Source organism: Scyliorhinus torazame, chromosome 8 (assembly GCF_047496885.1).
Source record: "Scyliorhinus torazame isolate Kashiwa2021f chromosome 8, sScyTor2.1, whole genome shotgun sequence".
Taxonomy (NCBI): domain Eukaryota; kingdom Metazoa; phylum Chordata; class Chondrichthyes; order Carcharhiniformes; family Scyliorhinidae; genus Scyliorhinus; species Scyliorhinus torazame.
In genome coordinates this window covers 38,805,389-38,826,084 of record NC_092714.1, presented here as the reverse complement: position 1 = coordinate 38,826,084, position 20,696 = coordinate 38,805,389, and the positions used below count along the sequence as shown (strand labels likewise).

At 51.7% G+C, this 20,696-nt stretch overlaps 1 protein-coding gene across 3 annotated transcripts in view; it reads right to left on the bottom strand.

The window, feature by feature from the left end:
* LOC140427768 (transmembrane protein 50B) overlaps positions 1-20,696 on the bottom strand; it is a 170,194-nt gene that overhangs the window by 42,872 nt on the left and 106,626 nt on the right. For all 3 annotated transcript variants that reach the window (XM_072513402.1, XM_072513401.1, XM_072513400.1), the window contains one exon: positions 714-826. In XM_072513402.1, the coding sequence (XP_072369503.1) occupies positions 714-826 (113 nt within the window). The remainder of the gene's footprint in view (positions 1-713; positions 827-20,696) is intronic.

Here is a 20,696-nt window from a genome sequence, read left to right as displayed (position 1 = left end):
AATATTTCCTCATAACCCATTCTCCTATTTAGGGAACTGTGGCCGAATCCACATGATCTCTTGTCCTGCTGTTTTAGGACTTGCAAGAACTAATCACAGTTTCAAAAGTATCCCTCCCTCTCATTTGAGCTTATCTGTCAGAATTATTCAGGTGCAAATTCTCCTGTATATTGAACTTGACTATTAAACAGAAAATAAAAGGGAAAGAGGAAAGCATTTTCCTTTATGCAGCACCTTGCATAACTTCAGAGCATCCCAAAACGTTTTACTGTCAGTGGAGGTTTTTTAAAAATGCAGCACTATTGTCATGTAAGAAACATGTCTGCAAATTTGCACACAGCAAGATCCCATAAACAGCAATGCAATAATGATCTGATAATCTTTTCTAACTGATGCTTAATGAGGGATAGATATTGGCCATAACACCAGGAAAGCTCCGCTTCTTTGAAATAAAGCCATGGAATCTTTTATATGCGGTTGACAGGGCAGGAGGGCTTCAGGTTAGCATCTCTTCCCTCAGTACTGCACTGTAGTGTGACTTGAATCAACACACTTCTGCCTCAGAGGCAATAGTGCTACCCTTCAGCTGATACCTGCAAAGTTCTCATATTTGGGTTTTTAAACTCAAAAAATACAACGATATTATGCATTTAATAAAAATGATAAAGACAGCCAAGAAACAAGATACTGCATTTAAATCGACAGGAACTTACATGAAAAAAGCTATGGTTGACATGACTCCGCACGTGTGGAAAGCAGGATTCATTTCTCCATTTTTTGAGTAAACCACTGCAGCATCTATAATTATCCACCAACCGGTAAAGAACTGCAGAAGGAAAATAATATAGCATTATGAGATGTATGCACTCAAGCTATACTACTAATTTTTCTTAGTAAAATAAAAGTACCAATTATAATCCAATTCTAACAATTACAATTGTTTTTTGTTTAAATGGTATGCACATTTTGAAAGGTCAAATAACTAGTTTCTCTAATAATTCAACCGCAAACTCATTAATTGGTATAACGGACCAGGAGAATCATCAGTTTGATCCTTTGCTGAGGGTTGGAGAGAGGAAGCAAGGAAAGAGAAACAGATTGGGATGTTATCCTCATTTTTATCCAGTGTCGCATTCCTAGAAAGAACATCATATTCAGCTATGTAACATTTATCCCAGCCTCACAATGGTTCCCCGATTCACAAGAGTTAAATGAGGTAGTCAATGTTGCAGACAAAGGCAACCAGAGACCAAATAACTTATCACATTTTCCAATTGTTTTGTATTTCATGTTTTGACATTTGTGAGTGAGTTTCATCCTGGTCCTGTCCAGAACATGTAAGGAAATTGCTTCATTGCTCCAGTTCACAAAGAATTTAAAAACTTATTATCTAAGCTCACATGGCCATAGTAATTTCTAAATGCATATTTACATATTTAATGTACACACAAGGGGCGGGATTCTCCGACTCCCCGCCGGGTCGGAGAATCGCCAGGGGCTGGCGTGAATCCTGCCCCCGCCGGTTGCCGACTTCTCCGGCACCGGATATTCGGCAAGGGTGGGAATCGCACCCCGCCGGTCGGTGCCCCCCCCCCCCCCCGGCGATTCTCCGGCCCGCAATGGGCCGAAGTCCCACTGCTGGAATGCCTGATCCGCCGGCGAGAATCAAACCACCTCTCTTCCCGACGGGACTAGGCGGCACGGGCGGGCTCCAGGGTCCTGGGGGGGGGGGGGGGGCGCAGGGCGATCTGGCCCCGGGGGGGTGCCCCCAAGGTGGCCTGGCCCGCGATCGGGGCCCACCGATCCGAGGGCGGGCCGGTCCCGTGGGGGCACTCTTTTCCCTCCGTCTCGGCCACAGTCTTCACCATGGCCGACGCATAAGAGACACCCCCCCGCGCATGCGCAGGGATGACGTCAGCAGCCGCTGACGCTCCCGCGCATACACGGACTTCCGCCGACCGGCAAGTCCTTTCAGCCCCGGCTGGGTGGTGCCAGAGGCATTTCCCGCCGGTCGGCGGCGCGCCAACCACTCCGGCGCGGGCCTCGCGCCTCAAGGTGAGGGCTTGGCCCCTAAATGTGCGGAGAAATCCGCACCTTTGGGGCGGCCCGACGCCGGAGTGGTTCACACCACTCCATCCCGCCGGGACCCCCCGCCCCGCCGGGTAGGGGAGAATCCACGCCAAGATTTATTCACCACCTTTTCCTGAATCACAACTTTTTTCGAAAGACTTTTGCCCTGCATCAGATTCAACCAAGGGCATCTAAAGAAAATACAACTCACTGCTTCAAATATACCTTTCTCCTCTAGATCTTCCTTTCCTAAAGATTATGCCCAGAGACTTACAAAACAGTAAGTATACAACATATTCATAAAATGTCAAATCTCTTCTGATAATTTGTCTATGTGTGCTCCAAGATAGGTATGCTGCCTATACAGAAAGCGTACTATTAGCATGCATTCCAAGGATGTATTAGACTACCAACTCAATTTTACATAACACATAATATTCTCTGAGTTTCCTCCAGGTGCTCTGGTTTTCTCCCACAGTCCAAAAATGTGCAGGATAATAATAGTAATAATCTTTATTGTCACAAGTAGGCTTACATTAACACTGCAATGAAGTTGCTGTGAAAATCCCCTAGTCACAACATTCCAGCGTCTGTTCGGGTACACCGAGGAAGAATTCAGAATGTCCAACTCACCTAACAGCACGGCTTTCAGGACTTGTGGGAGGAAACCGGAGGACCCGGAGGAAACCCACGCAGACAGTGAACCAAGCAGGAATTGAACGTGGGACTCTGGTGCTATGAAGCAACAGTGCTAACCACTGCGTTACCGTTTTGCCCCTTAGTGTATAAAGATGTGCAGGTTAGGTGGGGTTATGGGGTAGTGCAGGGGAGTGGGCATAGGTAGGGTGCTCTGTAATACATCTGTTTGTTTTTTTACAGGTATTTTATTAAACATGTATCAAAACAGGTCACAGCAAATAAACACCCCGGGCAACATACTTCCCAACAATCAACTAGGCAGTCTGTACAGATTTTCCCCTCCCCCTACCCTCCCTGCGACAAACAGCTCCTCAAACACGGTCACAAACGTCCCCCACCTTTTCTCAAACCCCCCTGCTGAGCCCCTTAACTCATACTTTATCTTCTCGAACCGCAGGAGTTGTACAGGTCACCCAACCATGCCGCTACCCCCGGTGGTGATGCCGACCGCACTCCAACAAAATTCGCCGCCGTGCAATCAGAGAGGCAAAGGCCAGGACATCGGCCTTCTTCCTCTCCATGAGCTCTGGCTTCTCTGAAACCCCAAATATCACCACTATAGGGTCTACCTCCTCCTCCACTACCCTGGCTAAGACTATGAGCACTCCGACCGGAATCTTCCCAATTTTTCGCAACCCCAACATATGCGTATGGTTCGCTTGGCCCCGCCCACATCTCTCACACTCAACTGCTACCCCCTGAAAGATCCCACTCATTCTCGTCCTAGTCATATGTACCCTGTGCACCACCTTAAACTGTATCAGGCTCACCCTTGCACAAGTGGCGGCCCCGTTTACATTCGCAGTGCCTCACTCCATACTCCCCAATTGATCTCCCCTCCCAACTACTCTGCCCATTTCTCCTTGATGTTCACCACCCGCTCACTTCCCTGCTCCCCCAGCCACTTGTATATGTCCCCAATTCTTCCCTACACTGCCACACGGAAGCTGAAGTCGCTCCAGCAGGGTGTATCCCGGCAACCTAGGGAACCTACTCCAGATCTTTCGCACAAAGTCCCTAACCTGCAGATACCTGGGGCGTCATTCTCCGACCCCCCGCCGGGTTGGAGAATGGCCGTTTACCGCCGTGAATCCCGCCCCCACCCCCGCCGAAGTCTCCGCTCCCGGAGATTGGGCGGGGGCGGGAATCCGGCCGTGCCGGTTGGCGGGACCCCCCGCTGGATTCTCCAGCCCGGATGGGCCGAAGTCCCGCCCAGGAATTGCCTGTCCCGCCGACGTAAATCAAACCTGGTATTTACCGGCGGGACCAGGCGGCGTGGGCGGGCTCCGGGGTCCTGGGGGGGGGGGGCGCGGGGCGATCTGACCCCGGGGGGTGCCCCCACGGTGGCCTGGCCCGCGATCGGGGCCCACCGATCCGCGGGCGGGCCTGTGCCATGGGGACACTCTTTCCCTTCCGCCTCCGCCACGGTCTCCGCCATGGCGGAGGCGGAAGAGACTCTCCCCACTGCGCATGCGCGGGAAACTGACAGCGGCCGCTGACGCTCCCGCACATGCGCTGGGAAACTGACAGCGGCCGCGGACGCTCCCGCGCATGCACCGCATTTCCGCGCCAGCTGGCGGGGAAACAAACGCCATTTCCGCCAGCTGGCGGGGCGGAAATCCCTCCGGCGTCGGCCTAGCCCCTCAATGTTGGGGCTAGGCCGCCAAAGATGCGGAGCCTTCCGCACCTTTGGGCCGGCGCGATGCCCGTCTGATTGGCGCCGGCTTTGGCGCCAGTCGGCGGGCATCCCGCCGTTGGGGGAGAATTTCGCCCCTGAACTCACTACCCCTCAGCAGCTCTACCCTCTCCCTTAGCTCCTCCAGACTGGCAAACTCTTCCTCCAAATACAAATCCTCACCTTGACCTGCTCCACTTCCCTCCACCTCCTGTATACACTATCCATACCCCCCGGCTCAAACCCATAATTCTCGCACAGCAGCGTTAGCACCAACTTCCCTTCCACCCCAAAATGCCTCCTCAACTGATGCGATATCTTCACCATGAACTGCACCAGCGGGTTCCCTGAATACCTACTCAGAACCATTGGCAACGCTGCCGTCACCATTGCTCTCAAACTAGACCCCTTACAAGATTCCTCCTCCATCCTAACCCACTCTCCGCTTCTCCTTGCCACCACCGCTGCACCTTGTCCACATTCGCCACCCAATAATACAAGTTCGGTAATGCCAACCCCCACCCCCCCCGTTGTCTCTGCCTCTGTAGCAGGGTACTCCCCACCCTCGGCACCTTCCCTGCCCATACAAAGTCTGAGATTATCGTGTCCACTTTCCGAAAAAGGCCTTTGGTATAAGAGCCTCGGCAGAATATTAATTTACACCACTTGGACCCACCTCGCCAATGTTAAGTGTAGGGTATCCCATCTCCTAAAATCCTCCCTGGCATCCTCTACCAGCTTCGTTAAGTTCCACTTATGGAGCCCCGTCCATACCCTCGCTACCTGAATCCCCAAATACCTAAACCTAACCCTCGCTACCATAAATGGCACCCCCCCTAAATTAGCCCGCTGTCCCAGCTCATTCACCGGGAATACCTCGCTTTTCCCTACATTCAGTTTGTACCTAGAGAACCCTCCAAACCTCCCCAGCAGGCCCATAATGCTTCCCTTACTCTCCAATGTATCCAAAACATACAGCAATGGTCAATCGGCAGAGAGCGAGACCCTACGCTCCCTCCGCCCCCTCATAATCCTGCGCCACTGCGCCCACCCCCGAGAGCCATCGCCAACGGCTCTATGGCCAGCGCAAACCGCAACATCGGGCATCTCTGCCTCGTACCCCTGTGTAAGTCAAAGCTTTGTGAGCTCATATCATTCGTCCTCACCCTTGCAATATATCTGTTACATACAGAGGGTGGTGCATATTTGATGGGCCAAATGGCCTCATTCAGCACTGTAGGAATTTTATGATTATGTGATAAGCAAAACACATTAAGTATTGATTGAAATCCTAAAATAGAATAGTACCTTCGAGTGCTCTCATTCTATGCCCTGGAAATTCCCATGGAATTTCTCCTCTCACCCCTACTTCTGTTCTGTTTAAGGTTTCTGTGCACATTTCCTTTCCAGGCTGTAATGTAATCTTTTCAACTTTTCTAATCATTCTTCTTAACTCAACCACATTGAGCCCAGTTCTTTGATTTGCTGGCTCCAGTGTAACAAGTAAATATGGATAGAGTTCAGCAAGATACACATCAACAGGTGGAGCCGCAGAAAGTAAAGTGGGACGACGAAAGTTCTGGGATGCAAGGTTGAGCAGGTCAAAAGTGGGCCACAATACTGGAGTAAACTGATTAGTAAACAAACTTTGATTGGGAGTTAGGAGGAGGCGAAGGAATGGAAGTTGTTGAAAATATGGGCGGTAGCCATGATATGGGCAAAAGCCAAGCAGAACTGCATGACATAGGTGGCAACTGGAGATGAAAGCAGTGAGACAGAGTGCTTAAATCCAGGAATTTGGTGAGTGAGGGAGTTCAGTGCAATGAGGCAGAGGTGTTCTTGTCTTCACAAAAAGGAGTGGTCCAAGAGAAGGAGCCAGAAACAGTAAGAACCGAGAACTCCAGCACACCTAAATAACACCTCTGGGCAAGTAGGTGATTGGTGAATTTTATTTCTCCCTCTAAACTGGGGGCAGTAGTTTATACCGATATTGGAGATATACAAGTATTATCTTAAATTTGTAGTGTAACTGGTTAAACTCCACAACATAATTGCAGAGAATCATTGAGTAATATTTCTAATCTTGAAACCTAATTAGTTAGATATAATAAAGATACAAGGTGGGTGATGCACTGCAGCTGTAGCATGTGGGAGCTGACGGCACGCTGTGATCCAGTGCAACTATATCTGCAGCAAGTGTCTGTAACATGGGGAAATTCGGCTCAGAGTTGATGAGCTGGTGACAGAGCTTTGGAAGCTGCAATGTATCAAGAAGAGGGAACGTTAGGGCAGCATGGTGGCGCAGTGGTTAGCAGTGCTGCCTTTCAGCACCAAGGTCCCAGGTTCGATGTGGAGTTTGCACATTTTTCCAGTGTTTGCGTAGGTTTCGCCCCCATAATTCAAAAATGTGCACGGTAGGTGGATTGGCCACACCAAATTGCCCCTTAATTAGAAAAAATCTATTGGGCGGGCACTCTAAATTTATTTTTTTAAAAGAGGGAACGTTGCCTACATATTTTGTTTTAGGAGACAGTCATACTCCTTAGGTTAGGTACTTCAGATTTGGTCCATGGTCAGGACTGGCGAGTGTGTGACTGTAAGAGGCAGTGGTGGGGATCCAGAAGATAATAATGGAGGAGCCTCTGGACTTGCAACTGTCCAACAGGTTCAATGTGCTTTCAGTTTGCATGGATGAAAGCAGGGGATGCAGGGAGGATGAGCAACCTGACCAAAGCGTCGTGGTACCGGGGACTATTCGTCTGGAGGTGAAGCAAAACAGAATGTTGGTGCTGTAGGAGACAGTATAGTTAAGGTATGGAGACTGTTCTCTGCAGCTGAGAGTGCCAATCCCAAAAGCTGTCTTGCCTGTCTGATCCAAGTGTGAAGAACTGGAGAGGAACTTGCATTGGGAGAGGAAGGATCCTGATATCATGATCCAAGCGGGTACCAAAGACATAGGCAGGGCTAAGAAAGAGATTCTGCTGAGGAATTTTGAGCAGCAATGGCTCAACTAAAAAGCAGAACCACAAAGGCAATTTATCTCTGAGATACAAACAAATTTGCATAGGGAAAATAGGGCCAGGGAGTGGAATGTGAGATTCAAAAATTGGTGTCGGAGAAAAATGGGTTTTGATTCATGGGGCACTGGCACCAATACTGAGGAAAGAGAGAGTTGTTTGGGCAGATTGGGTTCACCTTCACCTGTACAATGCTAGGACCGGTGTCCTGCCAGGTTGTATAACTAGGGTGGCAGAGACTTCCGGGTGCGGCGATGACCAGCTAAGTCGCACGTTTCGGCACCTCCCGTTTTAACGGACTTTTGGGCTCTTATCGGGAGCCCCAATGGCAATTGACGAAGGCTAAACCCACCGTGAGGCGACAGAGAAGGGAGTTCCCCCCCGGATGTGAATGGACAGAAGAGACAATAGTGGTCAGATTGCGGAGGATCCTCTGGAGCAGCGGCAAAGAAGGGAAGTGAGAAGCAAGATGGCGGTGGAGGGAGGCCAATTGGTATGGGGCCTGGAACAGCAGGAGTTCCTCCGGCGATGTGTGGAGGAGCTCAAGAAGGAGGTGCTGGCGCCAATGCTGCAGGCGATTGAGGGGTTAAAGGAGGCGCAGAAGACCCAAGAGATGGAGCTCCGTGGAGTGAAGGCAAAAGCTGCCGAAAATGAGGACGAGATACAGGGCTTGGTGGTGAAGACAGAGACGCACGAGGCACTGCATAAGAGGTGTATGGAGAGACTGGAAGCCCTGGAAAATAGCTCGAGGAGGAAGAACTTAAGAATCTTGGGTCTTCCCGAAGGGGCAGAGGGAGCCGACGTTGGGGCGTATGTGAGCACGATGCTCCGTACCTTAATGGGAGCTGAGGCCCCGACGGGCCCCCTGGAAGTGGAGGGAGAGTATCGAGTCCTCGTGAGAAGACCAAAGGCAGGAGAAATACCTCGAGTAACAGTGGTGAGGTTCCACCGCTACAAGGACAGGGAGATGGTCCTGAGATGGGCGAAATAGACACGGAGCAGCAGGTGGGAGAACGCGGTGATCCGCGTGTATCAGGATTGGAGTGCGGAGGTGGTGAGAAGGAGGGCGAGTTTCAATCGGGCCAAGGCGGTGCTCCACAAGAGGAAAGTGAAGTTCGGAATGTTGCAGCCGGCAAGACTGTGGGTTACATACCAGGGTAAACACCACTACTTTGAGACGGCAGAAGAGGCGTGGACATTTATTGAAGAGGAGAAGTTGGACTAGATTGGAGAAAGAGTGTTTGAAATTAAGTAGTGAGGTGGTGGTAAGGGACTGTGAATCAGATGGGGGAAAATTTTCTTTCCCCTAGAAGGGGGGGGTCACGAAGAAATGTGGGCGCCGGTGGTGAAGGGGAGGGGAAGGAGAGAGGGAGCTGCACCATCAGGGGCCTGGCCGAGAGGGAAGCGCAGGCTTTGTTCCCGCGCTATGGAAATTGTGGCGGGAAAAGGGGGCGCAGGAAGGAGGGGGCCTCACATAATGGGAGGCTAAGGATAAATGGGGGAAGCCGAGGTCAGCCAGAGTTTGCTGACTTCCGGAAGCAATATGGGGGGAGCAACTAAGCTGGAGTGGGATCTAGCGGGGGGAGGGGGCGGGGGGGTTAACTGGGTTGCTACGGGGAAGGGGGAGCTGTTACGGGATGGGATGGTCGGGACGGGAGGGTGCCGTCGGGGGGATAAGCGGGTGCGTGGGAACCGGGTGAGGAGCTGGTCTAAAAAAGGGGATGGCTAGTCGACGAGGGGGGGGGGGGGGTGGTAAAGAGCCCCCCAACCCGGTTGATCACGTGGAACGTGAGAGGGTTGAATGGGCCGATTAAGAGGGCAAGGGTACTTGCGCACCTAAAGAAGCTAAAGGCAGACGTGGTCATGCTTCACGAGACGCACCTGAAACTGGCGGATCAGGTCAGATTAAGAAAAGGATGGGTGGGACAGGTATTCCACTCGGGCTTGGATGCGAAAAATAGAGGGGTGGCAATACTGGTGGGGAAACGGGTATTGTTTGAGGCGAAGACCATAGTGGCAGACAGTGGGGGTAGATACGTGATGGTGAGTGGCAGATTGCAAGGTGAGGCGGTGATGCTGGTGAATGTATATGCCCCGAACTGGGATGACGTGAACTACTCTCCAAAATCAGTTGCATTCTTGGACACACTCGTCTCCATCAAGGACGGTCACCTCAGCACTTCGCTTTACCGCAAACCCACGGATAACCTCACGATGCTCCACTTCTCCAGCTTCCACCCTAAACACATTAAAGAAGCCATCCCCTATGGGCAAGCTCTCCGTATACACAGGATCTGCTCAGACGAGGAGGAGCGTAACAGGCATCTACAGAAGTTGAAAGATGCCCTCGTACGAACGGGATATGGCACTCGACTCATCGATCGACAATTCCAACGCGCCACAGCGAAAAACCGCACCGACCTCCTCAGAAGACAAACATGGGACACAACCGGCAGAATACCCTTCGTCGTCCAGTACTTCCCCGGAGCGGAGAAACTACGACATCTTCTTCACAGCCTTCAACACGTCATTGATGAAGATGAACATCTTGCCAAGGTCATCCCCACACCCCCACTACTTGCCTTCAAACAACCGCGCAACCTCAAACAAACCATTGTGTGCAGCAAACTACCCAGCCTTCAGAACAGTGACCACGACACCACACAACCCTGCCATGGCAATCTCTGCAAGACGTGCCAGATCATCGACATGGATACCACCATTACACGTGAGAACACCACCCACCAGGTACGCGGTACATACTCGTGCGACTCGGCCAACGTTGTCTACCTCATACGCTGCAGGAAAGGATGTCCCGAAGCGTGGTACATTGGCGAGACCATGCAGATGCTGCGACAACGAATGAACGGACATCGCGCGACAATCACCAGGCAGGAATGTTCCCTTCCAGTCGGGGAACACTTCAGCAATCAAGGGCATTCAGCCTCTGATCTCCGGGTAAGCGTTCTCCAAGGCGGCCTTCAGGACGCGCGACAACGCAGAATCGCCGAGCAGAAACTTATAGCCAGGTTCCGCACACATGAGTGCGGCCTCAACCGGGACCTGGGATTCATGTCGCATTACATTCATCTCCCACCATCTGGCCTGCGAAATCCTACCAACTGTCCTGGCTTGATACAATTCACACCTCTTTAACCTGAGGTTACCCCATCTCTGGATCTGTAAAGATTTAATCACCTGCTAATGCTCGCATTCCAAGCATTGTCTGGCATCTTTGAATTTGTCTATATATGTGTTTCTGGAACATACCTCTTCATTCACCCGAGGAAGGAGCAGCGCTCCGAAAGCTAGTGACATCGAAACAAACCTGTTGGACTTTAACCTGGTGTTGTAAGACTCCGTACTGTGCTCACCCCAGTCCAACGCCGGCATCTCCATATCAGAACTTTATGAAGCGCATGTTGGGGCGCATCCCGGACCTGGAGATGGGAAAGTTGGTAATGGGGGGGGGGGGACTTCAACACGGTGCTGGACCCAGGGCTGGACCGGTCCAGATCTAGGACCGGGAGGAGGCCGGCAGCGGCCAAAGTGCTTTAGGGCTTTATGGAGCAGATGGGAGGAGTGGAACCCTGGAGATTTACCAGGCCAAGGAGTAAAGAGTTTTCCTTCTTCTCCCATGTCCACAAAGTGTACTCCCGGATAGACTTCTTTGTCCTGGGAAGGGCGCTGATCCCGAAGGTGGCAGGAACGGAGTATTCGGCTATAGCCATTTCAGATCATGCCCCACATTGGGTAGATCTGGAAGTAGGAGGGGAAAAGGAACAGCGCCCACTCTGGAGATTAGATATGGGACTGTTGGCGGACGAGGGGGTATGTGTAAGGGTGAGGGGATGTATTGAAAGGTACCTAGAGATTAATGATGACGGAAAGGTCCAGGTGGGAGTGGTCTGGGAGGCGCTGAAGGCGGTGGTTAGAGGGGAGCTGATCTCCATAAGGGCCCATAAGGGGAAACAAGAGGGTAAAGAAAGGGAGAGATTGTTGAGGGAGATTTTGAGGGTGGATAGGCAATATGCGGAGGCTCCAGATGAAGGGCTATACAGGGAAAGACTGAGATTGCACACGGACTTTGACTTGTTGACCACGGGTAAGGCGGAGGCACAATGGAGGAAGGCACAGGGAGTGCAGTATGAATATGGAGAGAAGGCGAGCCGGCTGCTGGCCCAACAACTTAGGAAGAGGGGGGCGGCGAGAGAGATCGGAGGGGTTAGAGACGAGGAGGGAAAGATGGCACGGGGAGCGGAGAGGGTGAACGGGGTGTTTAAGGTATTTTACGAGAGGCTATATAAGGCTCAACCCCCAGAAGGGAAAGAGGGAATGATGCATTTCCTAGACCAGCTGGAGTTCCTGAAGGTTGAGGAACAGGAGATGACAGGACTGGGAGCGCAGATTGAGGTGGAGGAGGTGGTAAAAGGAATTGGGAACATGCAGGCAGGGAAGGCCCCGGGACCGGATGGGTTCCCGGTGGAGTTCTATAGGAAATACGTGGACCTGCTGGCCCCACTTCTGACGAGAACCTTTAATGAGGCTAGGGAAAGGGGGACACTACCCCCGACGATGTCGGAGGCGACGATATCGCTGATCCTGAAAAGAGACAAAGACCCGCTGCAGTGCGGGTCATACAGGCCTATTTCCCTCTTGAACGTAGATGCCAAGCTTTTGGCCAAGGTGATGGCGACGAGGATAGAGGACTGTGTCCCTGGGGTGGTGCATGATGATCAAACGGGGTTTGTTAAAGGGAGGCAATTGAATGCTAATATGCGGAGGCTGCTGGGGGTGATGATGATGCCCCCACCGGAGGGGGAGGCGGAGATAGTGGTGGCGATGGATGCAGAGAAAGCATTTGATAGAGTGGAGTGGGACTACCTGTGGGAAGTACTGAGGAGATTTGGATTTGGAGAGGGGTTCATTAGATGGGTTCAGCTCTTGTACAGGGCCCCGGTGGCAAGTGTGATTACAAATAGGCAACGATCTGACCACTTCCGACTATATAGGGGTACAAGACAGGGATGTCCCCTGTCCCCGTTACTGTTTGCGTTGGCAATTGAGCCACTGGCCATAGTGCTGAGGGGCTCCAGGAAGTGGAGGGGGGTACTTAGAGGAGGAGAAGAGCATCGGGTGTCATTATACGCGGATGATTTGTTGTTGTATGTCGCGGACCCAGTGGAGGGGATGCCTGAGATAATGCAGACGCTCAGGGAGTTTGGAGAATTTTCAGGATATAAATTGAATATGGGGAAGAGTGAACTGTTTGTGATGCACCCCGGGGAACAGGGCAGGGGAACAGACGATTTATCGTTGAGGAGGGTAACAAGGGATTTCCGGTATTTAGGGATCCAGGTGGCCAGGAACTGGGGAACCTTGCATAAGCTTAACTTGGCACGACTGGTAGAGCAGATGGAAGAGGACTTTAGGAGGTGGGGCATGGCACCCCTGTCATTGGCGGGCAGGGTGCAGGCAGTTAAAATGGTGGTCCTTCCGAGGTTTCTTTTTGTGTTTCAGTGCCTCCCTGTACTGATTACAAAGGCCTTTTTTAAGAAGGTGGACAAGAGTATTATGAGCTTTGTGTGGGCTGGAAAGACCCCAAGAGTAAAGAGGGGGTTCCTGCAGCGCAGTAGGGACAGAGGGGGACTGGCATTGCCAAGTCTACGTGATTATTATTGGGCCACCAACGTGTCAATGATATGCAAGTGGATGAGGGAAGGGGAAGGAGCAGCGTGGAAAAGACTAGAGATGGCGTCCTGTAGGGGAACTAGTCTAAAAGCACTGGCGACGGCGCCGTTACCGTTCTCCCCGAAAAAATACACCACAAACCCAGTGGAGGTGGCAACTCTGAAAATTTGGGGGCAGTGGAGACGACATAAGGGAGTGACGGGTGCCTCAGTGTGGTCCCCGATAAGGAACAACCATAGGTTCGTCCCGGGAAGGATAGATGGGGGATTTAAATCTTGGCAGCGAGCAGGAATTGCGAAATTGAAGGACTTGTTCTTAGACGGGACGTTCGCGAGTCTGGGAGCACTGACAGAAAAATATGGGTTGCCACCTGGGAATGCATGTCGCTATATGCAAGTGAGGGCATTTGTGAGGCAACAGGTGAGGGAATTTCCGCAGCTCCCGGCGCAAGAGATCCAGGACAGAGTGATTTCGGGGGCATGGGTGGGTGATGGTAGGGTGTCAGATATATATAGGGAAATGAGAGACGAGGGGGAGACGATGGTAGAGGAGCTGAAGGGAAAATGGGAGGAGGAGCTGGGGGAAGAGATTGAGGAGGGGCTGTGGGCAGATGCCCTAAGTAGGGTAAACTCTTCGTCCTCGTATGCCAGGCTCAGCCTGATACAATTCAAGGTTCTACACAGGGCGCATATGACTGGAGCAAGGCTGAGTAGATTTTTTGGAGTGGAGGATAGGTGCGGGAGATGCGCAGGAAGCCCGGCTAACCACACCCACATGTTTTGGTCATGTCCGGTATTGCATGGGTTCTGGGTGGGTGTGGCAAAAGTGATTTCAAAGGTGGTGGGGGTCCGGGTCGAACCAGGCTGGGGGTTGGCTATATTTGGGGTTGCAGATGAGCCGGGAGTGCAGGAGGCGAGAGAGGCCGATGTTTTGGCCTTTGCGTCCCTAGTAGCCCAGCTTCAGGTTGGTTTACAGGAATAGGGCGGGGCTTTAGGCATGGATAAGGTGTTTCCAGTGGCGGCTGTGAGGGAGTAGGTCGCACATTTGGTGGCTCCCGTTTCTGTCGGGCTTTTGGACCTTTTCCCTGACTTTTTTGCGCTTTTGAGAGCGGAACTGGAAAGCAATAGTAATCAGGCACAGGACCCATACAGAATTGTATGGACCTAAGAAGCCGAATGGACCATAAACAGCAGAAGTGGTCGAGTAAGGGCACAGTGGAGGCTGTGAGAGAGACCAGTATGGCTGGTGTTCAGAGCAAGGCACCAACAGCCCAGCCCACAATGGAGCAGCTGCTGCAGACTATGCAGAGGGGGCTTTTTTTTTTTTAAACAAACAATTTTTATTGAGGTATTTTTTGGCATTTAAACAGTTGCAGATAACAGAAATGTGCAAACATCAATATAAAACCAATACTTCAATCAAACCATACTGCACGTGCCCGCTCCTCTCCCCTAGACACTACCTGCCTATTTATCCCTCCTATTCTACTCGAATCTCCCCCCTCCCCCATCTTCCTCCCCTCCCCCCCTCCTGACCTTCACTCTCCCGCGAAGAAGTCAATGAATGGTTGCCACCTTCGGGCGAACCCCAGTACAGATCCCCTCAAGGCGAACTTAATTTTTTCCATACCCAGAAAACTTGACATGTCCGAAAGCCATAGTATTCGCCACCGGGCTATTAAGGAAGCAAAGGCAAGAACATCTGCCTCTTTCTCCCCCTGGACTCCCGGGTCTTCCGAAACCCCGAAAATTGCCACCCCTGGACTCATCACCACGCTTGTTTTCAGCACCCGGGACATGACCCCCGCAAATCCCTCCCAGTACCCCCTAAGTTTAGGACATGCCCAAAACATGTGAACATGGTTCACTGGTCCTCCCGCGCATCTAGTGCACTTGTCCTCTACCCTAAAGAATTTGCTCATCTGAGCTACCGTCATGTGGGCCCGGTGAACGACCTTAAATTGAATCAGGCTGAGCCTGACACATGTTGCGGTTGAGTTTACCCTACTCAGAGCTTCCGCCCACAGCCCGTTCTCCATCTCCCTGCCAAACTCCTCCTCCCATTTGAGTTTCAGTTCCTCCGTCTGGGACTCTTCCACCTTCATGAACACCTTGTAGATATCCAAGACTCTACCCTCTCCTCCTTCTCCTCAAGAGACTATTCTGTCCTGGATCCCTATTGGCGGGAGGCGTGCGAAGGATGGGACCTATCTGCGTACAAAGTCCCACACCTGTAAGTACCTAAAGTCATTTCCCCTTACCAGCCCAAATTTCTCCTCCAAGCCCCTCAAGCTCGCAAAGCTCCCCTCCAGGAACAGATCGCCCACCCTCCCCACCCCCGCCCGCCGCCATGTTCGAAACCCTCCATCCATGTTCCCGGGGGCGGATCGGTGGTTATCACATATTGGAGCACAGACAGACGCACCCCCCCACAGAGGATTGTTATCACCAAGGAGGTAGTGATGGGCAAGTTAATGGGGCTAAAGGTAGACAAGTCTCCTGGACCTGATGGAATGCATCCCAGAGTGCTAAAAGAGACGGCTAGGGAAAATTCAAATGCACTAGTGATAATTTACCAAAATTCACTAGACTCTGGGGTGGTCCCGGCGGATTAGAAATTAGCAAACGTGACACCGCTGTTTAAAAAAGGAGGTAGGCAGAAAGCGGGTAATTATAGGCCAGTGAGCTTAACTTCGGTAGTAGGGAAGATGCTGGAATCTATCATCAAGGAAGAAATAGCGAGGCATCTGGATGGAAACTGTCCCATTGGGCAGACGCAGCATGGGTTCATAAAGGGCAGGTCGTGCCTAACTAATTTAGTGGAATTTTTGGAGGACATTAACAGTGCGGTAGATAACGGGGAGCCAATATATGTGGTATATCTGGATTTCCAGAAAGCCTTTGACAAGGTGCCACACAAAAGGTTGTTGCATAAGTTAAAGATGCATGACATTAAGGGGAAAGTAGTAGCATGGATAGAGGATTGGTTAATTAATAGAAAGCAAAGAGTGGGGATTAATGGGTGTTTCTCTGGTTGGCAATCAGTAGCTAGTGGTGTCCCTCAGGGATCAGTGTTGGGCCCACAACTGTTCACAATTTACATAGATGATTTGGAGTTGGGGACCAAGGGCAATGTGTCCAAGTTTGCAGACGACACTAAGATAAGTGGTAAAGCAAAAAGTGCAGAGGATACTGGAAGTCTGCAGAGGGATTTGGACAGGCTAAGTGAATGGACTAGGGTCTGGCAGATGGAATACAATGTTGACAAATGTGAGGTTATCCATTTTGGTAGGAACAACAGCAAAAGGGATTATTATTTAAATGATAAAATATTAAAACATGCTGCTGTGCAGAGAGACCTGGGTGTGCTAGTGCATGAGTCGCAAAAAGTTGGTTTTCAGGTGCAACAGGTGATTAAGAAGGAAAATGGAATGTTGTCCTTCATTGCTAGAGGGATGGAGTTTAAGACTAGGGAGGTTCTGCTGCAATTTTATACGGTGTTAGTGAGGCCACACCTGGAGTATTGTGTTCAGTTTTGGTCTCCTTACTTGAGAAAGGACGTACTGGCACTGGAGGGTGTGCAGAGGAGATTCACTAGGTTAATCCCAGAGCTGAAGGGGTTGGATTACGAGGAGAGGTGGGGTAGACTGGGACTGTACTCATTGGAATTTAGAAGGATGAGGGGGGATCTTATAGAAACATAAGATTATGAAGGGAATAGATAGGATAGATGCGGGCAGCTTGTTTCCACTGGCGGGTGAAAGCAGAACTAGGGAGCATAGCCTCAAAATAAGGGGTAGTAGATTTAGGACTGAGTTTAGGAGGAACTTCTTCACCCAAAGGGTTGTGAATCTATGGAGTTCCTTGCCCAGTGAAGCAGTAGAGGCTCCTTCATTAAATGTTTTTAAGATAAAGATAGATAGTTTTTTGAAGAATAAAGGGATTAAGGGTTATGGTATTCGGGCCGGAAAGTGGAGCTGAGTCCACAAAAGATCAGCCATGATCTCATTGAATGGTGGAGCAGGCTCGAGGGGCCAAATGGCCTACTCCTGCTCCTAGTTCTTATGTTCTTATGCCTCCTCCACTGGCCCCATATCCGCAGGGCCGCCCCCACTACTGGGCTGATGGAGTACCTGCCCGTCGACAGCGGTAGGGGAGCCGTGACCAAGGCTGCCAAACTGGTGTCCCTGCACGAAGCCGCCTCCACTCGCTCCCAGATAGACCCCGTACCCACCATCCACTTCCTTATCATGGCTATGTTAGCTACCCAGTAGTAGTTGATCAGACTCGGCAATGCCAGTCCCCCCTCGCTGCGGCTCCTTTCAAGCATCGCCTTCTTCACCCGCGGGGATTTTCCCGCCCAGACAAAGCTCATGATGATTATGCCAGTCCTTTTGAAGAAGGACCGTGGGATAAAGATCGGGAGGCACTGGAAAATGAACAGAAATCTAGGTAGGATTTTCATCTTTACAGTCTGCACCCTCCCTGCCAGTGACAGTGGGAGTGCACCCCATCTCCGAAACTCCCTCTTCATTTATTCCACCACCCTAGTCAAATTTAACTTATGCAACCTGCCCCAGTCTCGTGCCACCTGTATCCCCAAGTACCGGAAACTTTCCTCCACCAGCCTAAATGGCATTTCCTTCAGTCTATTCTCCTGGCCCCTTGCCTGCACCACAAACATCTCACTCTTGGCCATATTTAATTTGTATCCTGAAAACCGGCTGAACTTCCTCAATGTTTCCAGTATATTTTCCATCCCGGCCAGTGGGTCCGACACGTACAGGAGCAGGTCGTCCGCATAGAGAGAGACCCTATGTTCCACACACCCCCCCCCCCACCCCCTAGTCATTCCCTTCCACCCCTTTGCAGCTCTCAACGCCATCGCCAACGGCTCTATGGCCAACGCGAACAGCAACGGGGAGAGTGGGCACCCCTGTCTGGTCCCGCGGTGTAGTCTGAAATAATCTGACATTATCCTGTTCGTCCTAATGCTAGCTTTTGGGGCCTGGTACAATAGTCTGACCCAATTAACCAGTCCCTCCCCGAACCCAAACCGTCCAAGCGCCTCCCACAAATAGCCCCACTTCACCCAGTCGAAGGCCTTCTCAGCGTCCATTGCCACCACTACCTCCACCTCCTTGCCCATCGGGGGCATCATGATCACATTAAGCAATCTTCTCAAGTTAGCGGTCAGCTGCCTGCCTTTCACAAACCCTGTCTGATCGTCCCCAATCACCTCCGGTACACAGTCCTCAATTCTAATCGCCAGGACCTTGGCCAGGAGCTTGGCATCCACATTGATCAGGGAGATTGGCCTGTATGACCCGCAGGATTCCGGGTCCTTGTCCTGCTTCAGTATCAGCGAGATGGTGGCTTGCGACATCGTCGGTGGCAGGGTCCCTCTGTCCCTTGCCTCATTAAAGACCCTCGTCAGGACCGGTCCCACTCTCTCTGAGAACTTCTTGTAAAACTCTACAGGGTATCCATCCGGTCCCGGGGCTTTCCCCGACTGCATGGCCCTTAGGTCCCCCAATACCTCCTCTAATCGGGGCCCCCAGCCCGTCCATTAGTGCCCTGCCTACTTTTGGGAGGCTAGTCCATCCAGGAACCTTTTCATCTCCTCCGGCTCTTCCGGGGGTTCTGAAGTGTACAGCTTACTATAGAAGTCCCGAAACACCTCATTCAGTCCTGCCGGGTCCTCCACTCTGTTCCCCTCCCCATCAACCACTCCACTTATTTTCCTGGCCGCCTCCCTCTTCCTGAGTTGCTGCGCTAGCAATCTACTGGCTTTCTCCCCATGCTCATACACCACTCCCCTCGCCTTCCTAAGTTGTTCCACGGCCCTACTTGTAGATAGCACCCCTAGTTCCACCTGCAATCTCTGTCTCTTCCTCTGACCCCGCATGCTCCTCATCTATCCGGTGAATTTCCCTAACCAATCTGTCCATTTCTGCTCGGTCTGCCCTGACCCTGTGAGCCCGAATTGAGATCAGCTCCCCCCTCACTACTGCCTTCAGCGCCTCCCACAGGGTCGCTGCTGAAACCTCCCCCGTATCGTTCACCTGCAAGTAATTTTGCATACACTTCCGAAGTCTCTCACATATCCCCTCCTCCGACAACAGTCCTACGTCTAACCTCCATTGCGGGCGTTGATAATTTCCCCCCCCCCCCGACCTGCAGGTCCACCCAGTGCGGGGCATGGTCCGAGATAGTGATTGCCGAGTATTCCGTATTCTTTACCTCCCCTACACAGTCCCTGCTCACGATAAAGACATCAATCCTAGACTATGCTTTATGAACATGCGAATAAAACGAGTAGCCCCTTCCCGCCGGCTGTCTGGCTCTCCATCGGTGCACAGCCCCCACTTGCTCCATGAACCCTTTCAGCTCCCTTGCCATTGCTGGGAGTCTGCCCGTTCTGGGACATTACCGGTCCAGCCCCGGGTCAAGGACCGTATTAAAGTCCCCCCTCTCCATTATCAACTTGCGTGAGTCTAGATCCGGGATCTTGCCCAGCACTCTTTTGATAAAGTCAACGTCGTCCCAGTTCGGCGCATATATGTTCACCAGCACCACTCCTTCTCCCCTCCAGCTTGCCCCTTACCATAAGGAATCTGCCCCCGCCGTCTGCGACTACGCCCTCCGCCTCAAATTGAACCCGCTTATTGATCATAATTGCTACCCCCCTGGACTTAGAATCCAAGTCCGAGTGGAAGACCTGGCTGATCCAGCCCTTCCTTAGCCAAGTCTGGACAGACACTTTCAGATGTGTCTCCTGCAACATAATTATGTCCGCCTTTAGAGCCCGCAAATGCACGAACACACGTGCCCTTTTAACTGGCCCATTTAGTCCCCTGACATTCCAGGTGATCAGCCTGGTTGGGGGGCACAACCCCCCCCCCCCCCCCCCCCCCCCCCCGGCCGGTCAGCCATAACTTTTCTTGGGCCCGCCTCCGGCCCATGCGCCGTGCCATTCCTGGCTTGCCTCTTGGCTGCCTCCACCCCGACCTCCTTTCCATTACCTACTTCAGATCCCCCCCACGTCAGCAAAATAACTACCCCCCCCTAGCAACATCCCCCGATAACCCCACCCCTGCCATTCAATGGCTGTATTCTCCCCCCCCCCCCCACCTGACTCACTTGACTAGCCGATCTGCTAGCCCGGTGACTCATCGCTCCGGCACCCCCTTGTCTCACTCCCATTGTTTCCCCGACCTCATCTCCCCACTCCCCAGCACACCATCCCCCACTCCGACCCACTGGAGCAGTCTCACTAAGATGGGAAAGATCAAACAAGATGTAAACATCAAACAGCAACGCGAGGCTGCTCCAGGTACAATACAGTTCCAGCTGTGTACACAGAAAAGTGTTAACCCACATCCCTTTCTGAGCACCCAAAAAAAAAAATATATATATATATATATATAACACCGCAATAACCCAGTACCCGTACATCCCCCATCCGAAACAAAACATAAAAACCATAGACATAAATGAAATAAAAGCCCCCAACCAACATCTTTAATCCCCATTGCTGACCGG